Source organism: Macrobrachium rosenbergii, chromosome 41, assembly GCF_040412425.1.
Source record: "Macrobrachium rosenbergii isolate ZJJX-2024 chromosome 41, ASM4041242v1, whole genome shotgun sequence".
NCBI lineage: Eukaryota > Metazoa > Arthropoda > Malacostraca > Decapoda > Palaemonidae > Macrobrachium > Macrobrachium rosenbergii.
This window is the reverse complement of record NC_089781.1, coordinates 93,592,988-93,610,487: the sequence shown is the minus strand read 5'-3', so window position 1 is coordinate 93,610,487 and position 17,500 is coordinate 93,592,988. Positions and strand designations below refer to the sequence as shown.

General features: G+C 33.6%; 1 protein-coding gene across 2 annotated transcripts in view; it reads right to left on the bottom strand.

The window, feature by feature from the left end:
• The window catches only part of Sobp (Sine oculis-binding protein), a 417,587-nt gene that overhangs the window by 313,389 nt on the left and 86,698 nt on the right, over positions 1 to 17,500 (bottom strand). The window contains exon 1 of one of the 2 annotated variants that reach the window (XM_067084700.1): positions 13,616 to 14,406. The exons of the other annotated variant lie outside the window; for it this stretch is intronic. Within the exon in view, the coding sequence (XP_066940801.1) occupies positions 13,616 to 13,786 (171 nt within the window). The 5' untranslated portion in view covers positions 13,787 to 14,406. Of the gene's footprint in view, positions 1 to 13,615; positions 14,407 to 17,500 lie in introns of those variants that run through there. 2 annotated transcript variants of the gene reach the window in all.

Sequence of the window (17,500 nt, the reverse complement as noted above, 5' to 3'; positions counted from 1 at the left end):
GAGAGAGAGAGAGAGAGATCATTCCCAGAATCAAATGAGATGTCTCGATGATCTTGAGAGAGAGAGAGAGAGAGAGAGAGAGAGAGAGAGTGATCACTCCCAGAATCAAACGAGATGTCTCGATGATCTATAGAGAGAGAGAGAGAGAGAGAGAGAGAGAGAGAGAGAGAGAGAGAGAGAGAGAGAGAGTGAGTCACTCCCAGAATCAAAGGAGATGTCTCGATGATCTAGAGAGAGAGAGAGAGAGAGAGAGAGAGAGAGAGAGAGAGAGAGAGAGAGAGAGTGAATCAGCTGAAGGCTTCAGCACTTATATACAGATGAAGTGCGGGTAACATGAAGAGATCCATATTGTATCTGGTCGTCATGAAATGTGATGAGATGAATGTATTAGCATACGTTGAACCGATATTTAAATGATCAAACATGCATTAATAATAATAATAATAATAATAATAATAATAATAATAAATCACTTAAAATGATGTCCAATATTTTTAAAAAGCAATTAAAAAAGAGCAATTTAATATTTTTAAATAAAATTTACAAAAAGTAATTATACATTTTTAAATAAAACTTACAAAAGGAATTCAAAACTTTTCAAATAAAACTTACGAAAAGTAATTCAATATTTTTAAAATGGAACTTATAATAAGGATTTCAATAAATTTGTAATATAATTCATAATGTCAATGAATATTTTTCTAAATTAAAATTTACAGAGTCAATGTTTGTGCAGTAACTATAATATGCAATGCAGGTTCTCTCGATTGGAAATTAGTGAGTCTACAAAAAAGACAAATTAAACATGTTCAGACTTAATACAAATTTGGAAATCAAATAGACTGAAATTCCATACGAAAATAATTTTATATATCATTCTAGTACAATGTGTATAGCTATACGAACAACGAGTCATTATATGACGATGAAACTATATCTAAAAGAATTTCTATGTTTGTAGAGAGACGAAAATAAGATTATATATTAGTCTAGTACAACATGCAATGATTTAAAATGAATCATAATATGACATTGAAACTATAAACAAAAGAGTTCGTGGGTTTGTAAATAGATCTTTTAGGAGCAAATTCGGAGTCGGGCAACAGGATACCAATAGCGGATCTAGGGTGAGGGCACCTGGGCACGTGGCTTCCCCCCCTCTCCCCCATGAAAAATAATGACAAAATAATAATATTGAAGATTTGGATAATAATAATATAAATGAGAAATGAAATGGGAAAAAATAAAAAATCTATTATAGAAATAGTAATAAAATTTTGAGAAAAAATAATAATAATGATAATAACAATAATCTTAATAATAATAATAATAATGGAATCGGTATTTCCTGATAGAACAGGCAATTGCTGTCCATTTCATAATTTCTACTTAAATAGTGTGTCTGTGTATAAATATATATATATATATATATATATATATATATATATATATATATATATATATATATATATATATATATATATATATATATGTGTGTGTGTGTGTGTGTGTGTGTGTGTGTGTGTGTGTGTGTGTGTGTGTGTGTGTGTGTATGTCTAATGTGAAATTTTTCTGGATCCGCTAGTGCAAGATACGGTTAAAAGTTATACCATAAATTAAACTACGTAAGCTTAATATGTATATGAGATAAAGATAAAAAGGAGATGGAGATGGCTTGGACAGGAAGTGAGAACGTCAGGAGAGCACCAGAAGAGTCCAGAATTGCTGGAAGACCCAGACCTACTTAGATGAGAGCTGTGAGAGAGAGAGAGATGGAGATGAGTGGAGATTTGTAGACGATAAAACGCAAGAAAGACATGAATAGCAGAATATCAAGAGCCAATTTTTCTATGGCCAAAAGATACACGCTATGAAATAGAGGGATATGGGAAACTTAAGTAAGAAGAGAATGACAAAGCTTTGTAATACAATTCCCCACTTTCAGGAGAAAAAGCGCTGTTGCCGAATGGTATAACCGTAAAGGGGATTGAAAGTCTCAATTTCGATATTCTGGGTTGTGGACGTCTCTCCCCTTTAATAATAATAATAATAATAATAATAATTATTATTATTATTATTATTATTATTATTATTATTATTATTATTATTATGGGCTATGGACGTCTCTTCCTTTAATAATAATAATAATAATAATAATAATAATAATAATAATAATAATAATAATAATAATAATAATCGAGATTATTCGCGCTGATTGGACGATGGGAAGTGTAAAAAAATCGGTGGATAATTACAGTCGCGAATCAGAAGTTTTATCCGCAAAACCCGTAACAAGAATTCGATACTTACTTTATTCATAATGCGTTCGACATTTCCATAGAATATTAATGTCAATGAAGTGTTATGCCGACGCAAGCTTTCTATCAAAATATATATATATATAATATATATATATATATATATATAAGAACGCTGTTCAAAAGTTACTGGAACGTGGGTAGGCCTGAGGTGGGGTGAAAGGGGGTGTGTGGTTGTGAGGAACTAAATGAATGATTAAAATTTGCTATCATATCAAAATAAATAATGATAACAGAATATATACAATAAATCCACTACATAAAGGTTGGAACTAGAGATAAAATATTAACTTTTTTTTCATAATTCCATACCCAAGTTATAAATATTGCAAACCGTAACTCACGGAACTCTCATTTAATTTTCCATGGGAACTAAAACAGAATGGGAAAATATCTTTCATACTAACAATAAATATGTAAAATAAAATATTGGGTCGGCCGCCTGAGTCCTACTCTTTACAAGGCAAGTGAGAAGGACTTTGTTTCAGGAATATAAGCTAATCTTCCTCTCCTACGGCCTCTGTTTAATGGTATTGGATGGATGGAATGGATTATAGAATTTAGGCCAAAGGCCAAGCACTGGGACCTGTAAGGTCATTCAGCGCCTCCACGGAAATTGACAGTAAAAGGTTCGAAAGGTGTAACAGGAAGAAAACTTCGCAGTTGCAATATGAAATAATTGTTAGGAAAAGATGGATAACAAGATGGAAGAAAGAGAATATGAACGGAGATACAGTAAAAGGAATGAAAGGGGTTGCAGATAAGGGCCGAGGGCACGCTGCAAAGAACCTTTAAGTAACGCCTACAGTGCACCTCATGATGTGCGCTGACGGAACTAACCCCTACGGGGTATATTTGCATAAGATTTTTGATAAGAGAACCAGACCGTTGTTATTGGTCGAAACCGGCTGGAGGATAATAATACATTACATTAGATATATGATCTTTTAAATTGCAAATTCCAAGTTATAATTGATATCTTTCGTAGGTAGTGAAAAAAATCAGGAAATGATTATATAATCATCAGTAACCTCAATAAAAACATTAATCCAATTCAAGGAATATAAAACTTACAAAAGTACCTATGAAGCAGTTTTGAAACCCTCGAATATCCTAATGTTATATTCTTGACATGTTCACCTGAGTTTTAGGGGACATATCGTTTTAATGAATAATTTCTGACAAGGGCTCGATGAACCTCTAATACCTTATCATTAGGTAACCTTACGAAGGAGTTTGATGCCCTCACTTATAATAATAATAATAATAATAATAATAATAATAATAATAATAATAATAATAATAATAATAATAAATAAGTTTTGGGAATACACGCACACAAAGATATATATATATATATGTAAATATATATATATATATATATATATATATATATATATATATATATATATATATATATATATATATATATTATATATATTTGAGTAGAATCAAATCTAGTTTTTGAAAAGTGAATTCTAGTTGACGATAATATACATCAACGAGTTATGAACGGAGATGTATATAAAAATTTTACAATTACAACTCGAGCATTTAACTCAAAATGATTTAGACTGAGGGACATTAAAATGTCCTAATCAAGTCTAGACCAATAATAATAATAATAATAATAATAATAATAATAATAATAATAATAATAATAATAAAGAACAATATTTTAAATGAGCAAGAGAAAATGCAACACTGGGAAAAAAATATTCCAAGAAAAGGTGTGATGCCTAACCCGAGGAATGAATGAAAAAAGTTACATAAATCAGGGAATACAAAATACATGAGAGAATTCTAAAGCTCACAAACAGAGGCGAGTAAGATATTAGAAAAAAAACATCTATGGTGAAAGATGAAGAGAATTAAAGCTGGCGTAGAACTGTCCTTTAATATGAAATATCTTATGCAATCGCTTTGGGAATATTACAAAACTACATAAAAAAAGTGCAAACAACAGATCAACTTTCTCACAGCGTTGACTAACAATAAACTAGTAAAAAATGCGCCGAAGTGTCTTCGGCGCAATCGATTTTTCTGTACAGCCGCTACGGTGTATACTCAAGGCCAACGAAAATAGATCTATCTTTCGGTGGTCTTGGTATAATGCTGTATGAGCCGCGGCCCATGAAACTCTCAGCCGACAGTGGTGTCCTGTCCTATATCGTTGCCAGAAGCATGATTACGGCTAACTTTAACCTTAAATAAAATAAAAACTACTCAGGCTAGAGGGCTGCAATTTGCTATGATTGATGATTGGAGGGTGGATGATCAACATACCAATTTGCAGCCCTCTAGCCTCAGTAGTTTTTAAGATCTGAGGGCGGACAGAAAAAGGGCGGACAGAAAAAGTGCGGACAGAATAAAGTGCGGACGGACAGACAAAGCCGGCACAATAGTTTTCTTTTACAGAAAACTAAAAACCGAAGGATAAAGAAAACCCGTTTTTTCCAGTTTAAAAACCGATACACAGAAATTGAAAGACGCAACTGAAGAACGAGGTGAATTAGGAATGTTTCCCAATTAAAAACGACATACAGAAAATAACGGAAAGAATAAGGACAATTTTTTTATAGTAGAAAAAAGCCATATCCGCGTTTTCCAGTTTAAAAACTGTTTGAAACGTAGCAACGACAAGAACTGCGGGAACTTTTCCAAATCCAAAGCACGGATTAAAACCATCTGTAATAAATACGTCGTTATTACGTTTCACACACTTTTTAAACTGAAAAACGCGGATATGAATTTGTTTCTACTATAAAAAATTGTCCTTATTCTTTCCGTTATTTTCTGTATGTCGTTTTTAATTGGAAGTCATTTCTAATTCCCCTCGTTCTTCAGTTTCGTCTTTTAATTTCTGTGTATCGGTTTTTAAACTGGGAAAAACAGATTTTCTTTATCCTTCGGTTTTTAGTTTTTTTTGTAAAAGAAAACTATTGTGCCGGCACTGTCTGTCCGTCCGCAATTTTTCTGTTCGCCCTCAGATATTAAAAGCTACTGAGGTTAGAGGACTGCAAACTGGTATGTTGATGACACACCCTCCAACCATCAAGCATACCAAATTGCAGCCCTCTAACCTCGGTAGATTTTATTTTATTTAAGGTTAAATTTAGCCATAATCGTGTACCTGGCACCGCTATAATTGCCAACAACACAGGCCACCACCGGGCCGTGGTTGAAGTTTCAAGGGTCACTGCTTTAAGTTTCATGGGCTGTGTCTGTACAGAAAACTCCATTACGCCGAAGAAATTTCGGCGCATATTTTACTTGTTGAATTGGAAAACGCCGATATTGTTTTTTCTACTATAAAAAAAATTGTCCTTATTCACTGGGAAAACATTATGCTCTTCTTAATTTTATCGACGATAAATGGCTTTCTCGGAATTTCGGTACCGTAACAGAAGCACGAACACAAAACATACTGTGTAGCAAGGCCACTTTCACTCGACCTCAACGCCAAAATGTGGAAAATGAAACTTTTTGATCAGAACTTAAAGCCCCCGCTCCCCCAAAAAAAAAAAAATAAAAAACGGAGAGAGTGCACACTCTTTCTTCAAATACAGAAAAATGGACCATTTGATTAGAAATTAAAAAAATAAATAAATAAATAAAATCCCCAAAACCGGACAGAATATAATCTTTCTTCCAGTGCAGAAATAAAGAATCATAGTAACCTGTTGCAAAACACAAGGCTATAAAGACTAGACACATTATCCACGAATTAAAGCCAAAATGTAAAGAAAAGCTTTATTTCAAATTCAAAAACCACATAAAGCCTCGAAAAGAGCAGAGCATCTTTATTTCCACTTTAAAAGGAGGAAAAAGTGTAACTATGAAGCTATTTCTATATCAAAAACAAAACAAAACAAGAAAAAATGGATGCAGATTTTTATATGCAAAACCCAAAAACAATAAAATATAATATATATATATATATATATATATATATATATATATATATATATATATATATATATATATATATATATATATATATATATATATATATATATATATATATATATATATATATATACATATAAATGTATATATATTATTTATATATATATATAATCATATATTATTTATGTGTTTGTATATATATATATATATATATATATATATATATATATATATATATATATATATATATATATATATATATATATATATATATATATATATATAGCTGATTTTTCATCTAACAACAACACATAAAAATTTGAAAAGACCGAAAATAAACCAAAGTATAAACATAAGTATAGGTTTTTAAAACCAAGTATTAAGAACTAAGAGAAAAAGGCCCTTTTAATTCTCAACCTGAAAATTAACAAAATGAAAACAAGCCATAACAAATATTCGATTCTTTTATTGAAAAAAAAAAAAAAAACAGGTCTATTTATTTCTAAAAACGAAAGCAAACGTAAAAACTATAACGTTTCTCCAAGTCTAAGGAAAACGAAAATAAAATTGTTGCTTTCTTTTCTGTTAAAAAAAACAAGTATTTAATGACGAAAAGAAAAAGCCTCATTCACTTTCAACCAAAAAAGCCAAAAATACTTTTAAAATCTAAAAGAAATTCAATTTTCTAATTATAAAGAAAGAGACTATCTCCCCTTTTACCAAATACAAAACCTAATCAAACGCAAAACGAACAAAAAGAACGCACCCACCATAAAATACTACTAACGAAAAGAAAAGAACAAGCCTCATTCATTTTTAACCAAAAAAAAAAACTAATAATACTTTTAAAATCTAAAAGAAAAATCGACTTTCAATTCAAAAAAAACAAGAGATTATATCCCCTTTTACCAAATGCAAAACCTAATAAAACACAAAACGAACAAAAAGAACGCACCCACCACAAAATACTACTAAAAAAAGAAGCCTAATTTAAATCCCAGCCTAAAATCCGTTAATATTTTTCAAAATCTACAAGAAATTCGATTTGGCAATTAATAAAAAAAGTGCATCCCCTTTTTTCCATATATGATATCTATTAATTTTCAAAACAAAACTAAAATCCAATATCTTTTAAATTAATTTTTTAAAATTTAATTCTCAACCTAAAAACTAATCATATCTTTAAAACCTAAAAGAAATTTTGATTTCCCAATTACTATTCAATAATAAAAAAAAAGAGTTGATCTTTTCCCAAATATAAAACCTAGTAAAACGGACAAAAAACGTACCACCAATAAAATATTACTAAAGAAAAGAAGCTTAATTAATTCCTAGCCTAAAATCCATTAATGTTTTTAAACCTATAAGAAATTTGATTTGCCAATTATTAAAAAAAGAGAGTATATTATCCCCTTTTCCCAAATATAAGATCTGTTTATTTTCAAAACAAAACTACAACCGAATGTCTCTTTAGATTTTAAAAATATTATTGGTTTATAAGCTGAGAGTTAATAAGGCTAGTTCTTTTCGGTATTAAATATTTTAAATTTAATTCCCAACCTAAAGAATATACAATCTAGGCCAAATGCCAAGCGCTGGGACTTATGAGGTCATTCAGCGCTGAGAGGAAAATTTGAGAGTGAGAGGTTACAAAATTGTAACAGGAGGAAAACCTCGCAGTTGTACTATGCAACAATTGTTAGAAGAGAGTGGAAATTAAGATGGAAGAAAGATAATATGAATGGAGGTACGGTAAAAGGGATGAAAGGGGTTGCAGCTAGGGGCCGAAGGAAAGCTGCAAAGAACCTTAAGTAATACCTACAGTTCATCGCGTGTGGGGTGCACTGACGCCACTAACTAACCCCCCCCCACCCCACCCCCGCCAACCTGCGGGGAATTCCCAATCTAAAAACCAATCATATCTTTAAAATTTAAAATAAATTTAATTTCGCAATTATTAATCAATTATAAACAAAAGAGTAGATCGCCTTCTGTCAAATATAAAACGTCATAAAACGAACAAAAAGAACGTACCAACCATAAAATACAATAACGAATAGAAGCCTGATTATTTCCCAGTTTAAAATCTAATAACATTTCTAAAATCTAAAGGAAATTACATTTTCCACCTAATAAAAAAAAATAATATATCTCCGTTTTGCCAAATATAAGATCTATTTATTTTCAATACAAGTATGAAATTACAACTGTTCTTAAAAATTTCACGAAAATTAATATAAAACAATAAAAAAAATCTGTTGCTTATTTTCCAATTCAAAAAGAAAAAACATTTTAATACCCAAAAGAACGAGGTTCAATAATTCTCAGCCTAAAAACCAACCACACCTTTAAAATCTAAAAGTAAATTCAATTTCCCAATTATTAATCAATCATAAAAAATATAAAACCTGATAATATAAAAAATATAGAACCTAGTAATAATATAAAAATATACAAAAACCTAATAATAAAAAGTAAAAAAAGAAAGGAAAAGAACGCACCCACTCGATCCTTCAAGCAATAATAATAATAGTGACAAGTTCCCCTTCCCCCACAGCCCCCCCCCCCAACCCCCGCCCCTTTTCCTGAAGGTGACTTTCTTCTCTAACGTAGGACGAGGCTCCGAGGAACATGACACCATCCCACCCACGAGGATCCTGAAGTCCTAGAAACAGCGTGGCACTGGCCAGCCCTGCCCTTTCTAACCCCCTCCTCTCTCTTCCCTCCCGCCGGAGGATGACCCCATCTGAGGGCTGCGTCCTAAGTGGAGGACGAGGTATCCTTTTTCAACTTCGTGTAGGATATCAAAGCACAGGGGGGTGTTCCTTGACGCATTGGGTTCAGCTAGGTAAATTAATATATAATAATAATAATAATAATAATAATAATAATAATAATAATAATAATAATAATAATAATAATAATAATAATAATAATAATAATAATAATAATAATAAAGTTAATTGTTATAAATAATAATAATAATAATAAATAATAATAATAATTAATGTTAATTATCATATGACTATCATTATTGGAGTTATAATTCATAATATGTAGAATAAAGCAGACAATTTTATTACTGTACTTATTACTGGTATTGTTATTACAAGTTAATAATTAATAATAATAATAATAATAATAATAATAATAATAATAATTTCTTGACGTATAGGGTTCAGCTGGGTATGGTAAATAATAATAATAATAATAATAATAATAATAATAATAATAATAATAATAATATTATAATAATAATATTATTATTATTATTATTATTATTATTATTATTATTATTATTATTATTATTATTATTATTATTATTATTATTATTATTTAGGCACGTCCACTTCTTGGACAATTATTAATCTGATAAAATAATTACTCATTTATCAATTTTATTCCCTTTTGTACTTAGACTACAAGTTCTGATATATTATTTTTTTTCTGCAAACTACGATAAAGAAACTTAAGAACAGTTTAAGATCTCGAATCACAAATCTAATTAATTTTTCTAGTAATTTTTAGCGCGATATAAATATAGATAATCGATTGAATAAATGAAATGTAAAATTTAGGCCAAAGGCCAAGCGCTAGGACCTATGAGGTCATTCAGCGTTGAAAGGGAAACGGAGTGAAAAGGTTTTAAAGGCTTAACAGAAGGAAAAGAATTATTGGAAGGGGTGGAAAGTAAGATGGAAGAAAGATTATATGAACGGAGGTACAGCAAAAAGGAACGGATGGGGTTGCAGTTAGGGGCCGAAGAGAAGCCGGAAAGCAGCTTAAGTAATGCCTACAGTGCACCGCGTGAGGTGCACTGACGACATTATAGCCCTATAGGGAGATATAGTAGGTATATCAAATGGCAATACTATGACACTTTTGTAAGGCATTTTGAAGCACATTTATGATGCAAAAAAATTGCATAATATTTATTCATAGTTTTGCTCTTTCACAGAATTTTCTATTGAAGCCCCCTTTCCAACCCCCAACTATCCCCCCAGTCTATTATGGCAACTTCCCCTAAAAATATTATTAAAGAATGCGGTACGATCTCACTATATTTTTGAGCTGTCCGATAACATTTAAAAGCAACCTTTCCCAAAATAAGTCACTGCTACGTAACTTTTCAAAGGAACATCCTTGTTACGGAACATTTTCATGCAACCACCTATTTTTTCAAGCAGTTTCTAGTAAGTTTACGAGTTTTGCTAATTTATAGAACACCTGCTATTGGAACAAACCCAACCTACCCGACAAAAATTAATAGAGAATATTTATTTCCCATAATCATAAGATTATATGAAATAATAATTATAGGAATGATTATAGGAAATAATGATTCCCTATAAACTTACGGGAAATGTAAATTCATCTAGACCCTAGAGGAATATACATTTCCTATAAGTTTATAGGAAATTAATATTAGAGTCTAGGGTGTAGAGACGTTGGCTTTAGTGCGTGGCCTGCCAATGTCAAGGTTGAATCTTGAAGGAAAGAAAGGTCAATGGGCTTCTCATTTTAAATCATTATAGACTAAACTTACAGATGAAATCAAATGATTCAGGAAGTACTACAGAGCGCGGAAAAGGTGCTGAATAAAATTTTAGCCTGAACATTCAATATTCATCGAGGGATTGAAAAACGGCATTTAACAATTAAAAAGTGCGCCGAAGGCTCTTCGGCGCAATCGAGTTTTCTGTACAACCGTTGCATCGTATAATCAAGGCCACCGAAAATAGATCCATCTTTCGGTGGTCTCGGTGTAATGCTGTATGAGCCGCCGCCCATGAAACTTTAACCATGGCCCGGTGGTGGTCTGGCCTATATTGTTACCAGAAGCACGATTATGGCTAAATTTAACCTTAAATAAAATAAAAACTACTGAAGCTAGAAGGCTGCAATTTGGTATGTTTGATGATTGGAGGGTGGATGATCAACATAACAATTTGCAGCCTTCTAGCCTCAGTAGTTTTTAAGATCTGAGGGCGGACAGAATACAGTGTGGACGGACAGACAAAAATGGCACAATAGCTTTCTTTAACAGAAAACTAAAAAGTCTACTTTGACAACCTTTAGCCTATATATAAAAAAAAGAAAATTATTTTTGGGTAAATTTATCATTATGCAAAAACATATTTTGAATGAGTTATGAACATTTTGAATAAATATTTTGCCAATATCGAAGGTTTCAAATTCACAAGGTTATTCAGTGACCTTACGGTACCTTTCACATAACCTGAAAATTGAGAATTTACGAATGTTTGACCTGACATATTTTCCCGACATGTAACCGAGTACCGGGACCTTTCCCTGAAAAAAGCGGGACGCCATATCTTAAAAACTAACCATATAATTTTCTTGAAAATAATCTCATTATGTTTCCCACACCCAAATTAATGATACATAATCTAATATAATCTAAGCTAATCTAACCCAAATTACCGAAGAGGTGCTAAACTAACCTAACCTAGCCTAGTCTAACCTAACACTAAACTAACCTAACCGGAACCTAACCTAACTAACTAACCTAGGGAAATGGAAAAAAAAACCGGGGCTGGTGCAATACTAGCATACATCTCAGAGATCTGCTGACCCGGACAGACAAAGGTTAACATTAGCTTTTGGCTATTTGCTGTTGGCTAGCGAAAGTCTAAAGAAAAAAGGAACCAGGAAGAATAAGGGAAAACAGAGGAAGGGGGATGTTGCGGAAATTTCATCTATATTCTTGTATATTATTATCGCTTGTTTATTGCTTAATAACTAATAATACTTGCTAAATGTCAAATAATCGATAATAATAATTATGTGATAATAATATATAAAAAATAAATTAAATACATGATAAAAAAAAATTCTATAACAAAAACAATAATTCATTATTTATTGCTTAATAATAGTAATTAATTAATTAATAATAAATAATAAATAATACTTGCTAAATATCTAATAATCGATAACAATAATTATGTGATAATAAAACATGAGAAATAAATAATTCTGTAACAAAACCAATAAAATCAACAGAAATTTTTCACTTTGCAAACAACGAATCTAACCTTGGAAGAATCAACTGCATCAAATGACAAGTAATACAAATGCCACCAATATTTTTCACGTAATGAAGCATTTTCTAGCGTTTCAAAAGAAAAGTATATGATTACAGCTTAATTACAGATCGGCGGTTCGGTAATAAAATTAGACAGGCCCATTTATAGATTACCAACGCAAGCCAGAAATATTCTGCTCGCTGAAATATGGCCTTGAAACCCACAACTCTCCTTTCATTGAATAAGTTAAACAGCAAATTACTTAAAATAAAAACAATAACAAATAAATTGGACAGTTTTCACTTAGATGCGGTCTAGCGCTGCTGTTTATGAAAAATATGAAAATGGGGTTTTTTTCAATTAGTCTATTCCAATTATTTTCCGGGGGCTAAGTGTTTACCAATTCCCTCCAATACAGCCATAAAATTAAATAAATAATGATTATCCAGTTGCAAACAGAACACTTTTTCGATTATTTTTATTTATTTATTTATTTTTTTGCTTTGGATAACGATTCGCCTATTAGAAAAACTTCTATAATTAGTCAAAAATATTAATTAATTAATTAATATTCATTAATTATTTACATGGCATTTAAATAGTCATGGTCAATCAATTACACATTAAGTAAATAAAATATTCCCAAAATTACCAAAAACTGATCATCGTTCCGTAATTTGAAAAAAATCCTGTAATTAACGAACGCCATGGCGATCAAGCGCATTCTTGTTAACCAGTGTTAAATAAACCCCCCCCCCGCCAAAAAAAATAAAATAAAACTGTGCAAGCTCTAATTAACCATCTCTCACGTCACAGTCACTGCAAAAAGGTGCCAGCAATCCCTTCTCCCAAAATCACGTCCGGATGCCGCCCACGGCCCTTCCCCCTCCCTCCTACTCACACCCAGGCATCTCAAAATCGCGGCCGGATCTGCCCCCGCTCACAACCGGAGATCCCCAGTTATAACCGGACGCTTCCCAGTCACGTCAGGACACTCACCAGTGTCAGCCGGATACCCAAATCACATCCGGACACTCCCCAGTTACATCCGGATACCTAAATCACATCAGAACATTTCCCATTCCCAAATCACATCCGAACACTCCCAGTAACATTTGGATACCCAAATCACGTCCGGATACTTCGCACTCTCGACCGAGCACCAAAATCACGTCCGGATGCTTCCCAGTTACACCCGGACGCTTCCCGGTCGCTACCGAGCACCTAAATCACATCCGGACACTTCCCAGTCGCCGCCGCTTGCCCAAATCACTTCCGGACACTTCCCAGCGACAACCGGACACCCAAAATCACGCCAGAGCGAACTTCCGCACTCACCTTGATCGTCTGGTCGTCAGACTGAGGCTGATGCTGCTGCTGACGACGGTGGTGACGAAGAGAAGGAGGAGGAGGCTGCTGGGGCTGCTGACGGTCGCTTCCTGACGAAGTAGCTCTGGTCGTCTTTCTCTTGGTCGCGTTGGTCGTGCTGGGGTCTTCTTTGTCGTTCATCGTAACTCACGACTCAATCTCCTCTCCAGAAGGTCCGACGGGGCCCCCTCTTTTCGTCAGGAAGGAGAGAGAGAGAGAGAGAGAGAGAGAGAGAGAGAGAGAGAGAGAGAGAGAGAGAGAGAGAGAGAGAGAGAAGGGGGGGCAAGGGGGCAGGGGTAGAGGTCGACGGAATAGGGATTAGGGAGGGAGAGAGGGAGGGAGGGAGGGAGGGAGGGGAGGGGAGAGTTGGTAATTGTAATCGAGATTCTTCTTCTTTCTCCTTTTCACCTTTTCTTCTTCTTCTTCTTCTTATTCTCCCCTCCTTCAGTCTTCCGTCTCTTCTTCTTCTTCTTATCCTCTACCGCCTCCTCCTCCTCCTCCTCCTGATTCTCCTCTCTCTTTTCTTCTCCTTCTTCTCCTTCTTCTTCTTCTTCTTCCGCAACGGGACGCCAGTCACCTCTATCCATATTAATTGGGTCTAATCTTTCGCTCTCTCGCGCGCCATTCCTCCTCACGGCCCCGAGTTTTCATCTTCATTATCAAAGGGCGAGAGAGAGAGAGAGAGAGAGAGAGAGAGAGAGAGAGAGAGAGAGAGAGAGAGAGAGAGAGAGTTGTTTACCTCCGCGATCGTCTTCTGTTTTCTCCGCACAGGTATGCTGCGCATAAGTGTAAATGGGCGGGTTGTTCAGTTTTTTTTTTATTCTTTTTTTTTTTTATTTGTACTACTTTCAGAACCCGTTGTTCTTTTTTTATTCAGTTTATGTACAAATTTGTACTAAAGGTTGCGGTTTCGTCGGGGAATACGTTTTACCTTAAGCTTATTTTGCACTTCGTGGAACTCATAAACACAGTTTGAGTCTAATTTAACATAAAAAACGGAAAGTATGGATTTTTATTAAATTTTCCCCTTAGGTAGTTCATTTCTTTTCATTTCCATTCAATCTCTTGTCTTTCACTCAACTTTTTGTACTCTTATCCAACTATTCTTAAGAATAAATGTTGTATAAAAGGTTAATGAGCTCAAATTCAGTAAATATATCAAAGGATTTTGATCCTTACGGATTACTGAACGAATAATTAACGCAATCTTGGTACAGGAAATAGCAGGTAATAATCGAGGCTCATTGATAGTTCATTATCATAATTATTGTTTTTTCATTTCTTCCTGCTACTTGACAATTCATTTCTTACTGATTCATTCTTCACGAAAATATTTCCCTTTTTCATTTGTCATTAATCTTACTTCCTCAATTTGTAATTAACTTTATTTCCTTATTTTGTCATTAATCTTATTTCCTTAATTTGACATTAACTTTATTTCCTCAATTTGTCATCAAATCTTATTTCCTCACTTTGTCATTAATCTCATTTCCTCAGTTTATCATTAACCTTATTTCCTCAATTTTCCATTAATCTTATTTCCTTAATTTTGATACGTAAGATGGCATATATTTCATAGGTCCTCCAATACAATACTGAAAATTTGCAGTTTTATTTCACAGATTTTCAAAAACGAACTCATTAGTCAATGAATTCCAAGTTTGCTATGTATCACTTTTCTTTAGTTCATTGGTAATTCAAGTAATTAACTATGAAAAATTAATATCATCAACAGGCTGATAAAGTATATCGTTTCCAGCCAAAGACTTTGAACTATTCGGTTAAAAAAAATCTTAGAAAAGTTTGTATAGGCAGGTACTTCGAAATAAAAGTTTGTTGCAGGGAAGATTAACTTGAAAGTTTGTGTCTGATGACGTAAGTGAATAAAGTTTATTGCATTGCTTGAGTAGCAGTTTCTAACTTCTCATGTTTATTTTCTAAAACTGAAGATAAATCTAGCAGAATTCGCGTTGAGTCTTCTGTTACAATCTGAAGTTTTCAATCTGTCTGACAAGCATGGTCAAGTTCAAACTAAAATTATTTTGTTAACTTTTGTGTTTACATTTAAAAACAGCATCTATAGCTTTAAATATTATATAAGTACTGTACATTATAATATCAGGAGATTTCGAGTTAATTACATAAAAGACTTATGCTTGACTTTTCCACAAAACTTTGCAGAATTCAGAACCAGTCTTTACTCAGGCATATCATCCTTCGTCAGAGTAACAGATATCGTACCTTCCTCCGGTTGGCTAATACCTTACGAACTTTTTTATCATATACTGCAACGTACGACACATTCATTCACGCCTTCACACCAAAATTCACGCGAAATCTTCGCGGTGTCTCGACATAATTTTGCATTTTTGTGGGTAGCGAACACAGCCACTGTAACTCGCGGTCCGATTCGAGAGCGCCGAGAAAACACAGAGGGGTGAGCGGAGCTGCCGACAGCACGTCCTCACACCGCGACAGCTAGTCCACTACTGACACTGTTTCTGTTTCAGATTCGAGAGAACACATGCATGCTGCATCTCTCTCTCTCTCTCTCTCTCTCTCTCTCTCTCTCTCTCTGAACTTTGGGAAGATATGATCTCATATGTACCGGGTGTTTTGAGAAATGTGATATAAAGCTATGATCCATCATGACCTGACCTGACATCATTTGCACATGATGACTGAGGTCATCTCTCTCTCTCTCTCTCTCTCTCTCTCTCTCTCTCTCTCTCTCTCTCTCTCTTGAACTTTGGGAAGAAATGATCTTGCATGTATCCGTTGTTTTACGAAATGTGATTACGCTATGCATGTCTGCAATAACCCAACAAATCACGACCTGACCTGACCTGGCCTAACATCATTTATACGTGAGGACTGAGGTGCTCTCTCTCTCTCTCTCTCTCTCTCTCTCTCTCTCTCTCTCTTATACACACAATACACAACATGCAATCATGATGAAAATGACCAAACTGACTATAGCTAACTGACCTATTGTTAAGGCCTGACCTGACATGACATTTGGAACTGGGCAATGGCCGCCAGAGATCAATATCACATTGATTGATAAAAAGCATAATCATATCTTTTCAAAATACTATAGACTGTGAGGTTACAAACCATACCTTACTTACATCAAGGGCTCTTTAGCGGTTTTTTTTAAGAAAAGATACAATTTGGAATATCTTCCATGACCAAAAATCACTAGATTTATAGATAAAACTTCAGCAGGAATTGCGTCACTGTTATTCTGGACTCTATAAAAGACCGTTCAAATGGAATATTAATACTTTAAAAGAAATAAGCATCGTTTAATACATTCTTTAATTACTTGTAAATCTAACTATAAAACAAGCTGACCTTGAAAACGGTTTGAAATGGTCTTTATCACTGATGGAACGATGGTGAATACTTTCCCTTTGTGTAGAGGTCCCATCATGGAAATGTGTCAAAAATTTGTCCAATACCTGTGCAAGAAAAAGGGAGATTACAGGAAACTATCCAAATGAATTTCCTGAACATTATCAAATTAAGTTGCATGTGGTAATTGGTGTGAATGTGTGTGTGTGTGTGTGTGTATGTGTGCGCGAGCACGTGTGTTTGTGCGCGTGTGCATGTGTGGTATGTGATCTGCCGAAGCTGCTTTACGAATCGTCTATTGTTAAAGCAATAATAAGAGAGCCGAGTTCCCTCTTCAGACAGGTGGCGATGGCCATAGTCGCTCATCGTATTCAATCAATCAATATTGAATATAGCCAGAGAGGAGTTTCATCTCCGCGTATTGAGTTCTGGAATTGCAACTTTCAATGCTTGCAAATATTCCAGTTTGCTGGAAGAAAATATAGATAAACAGAAAAG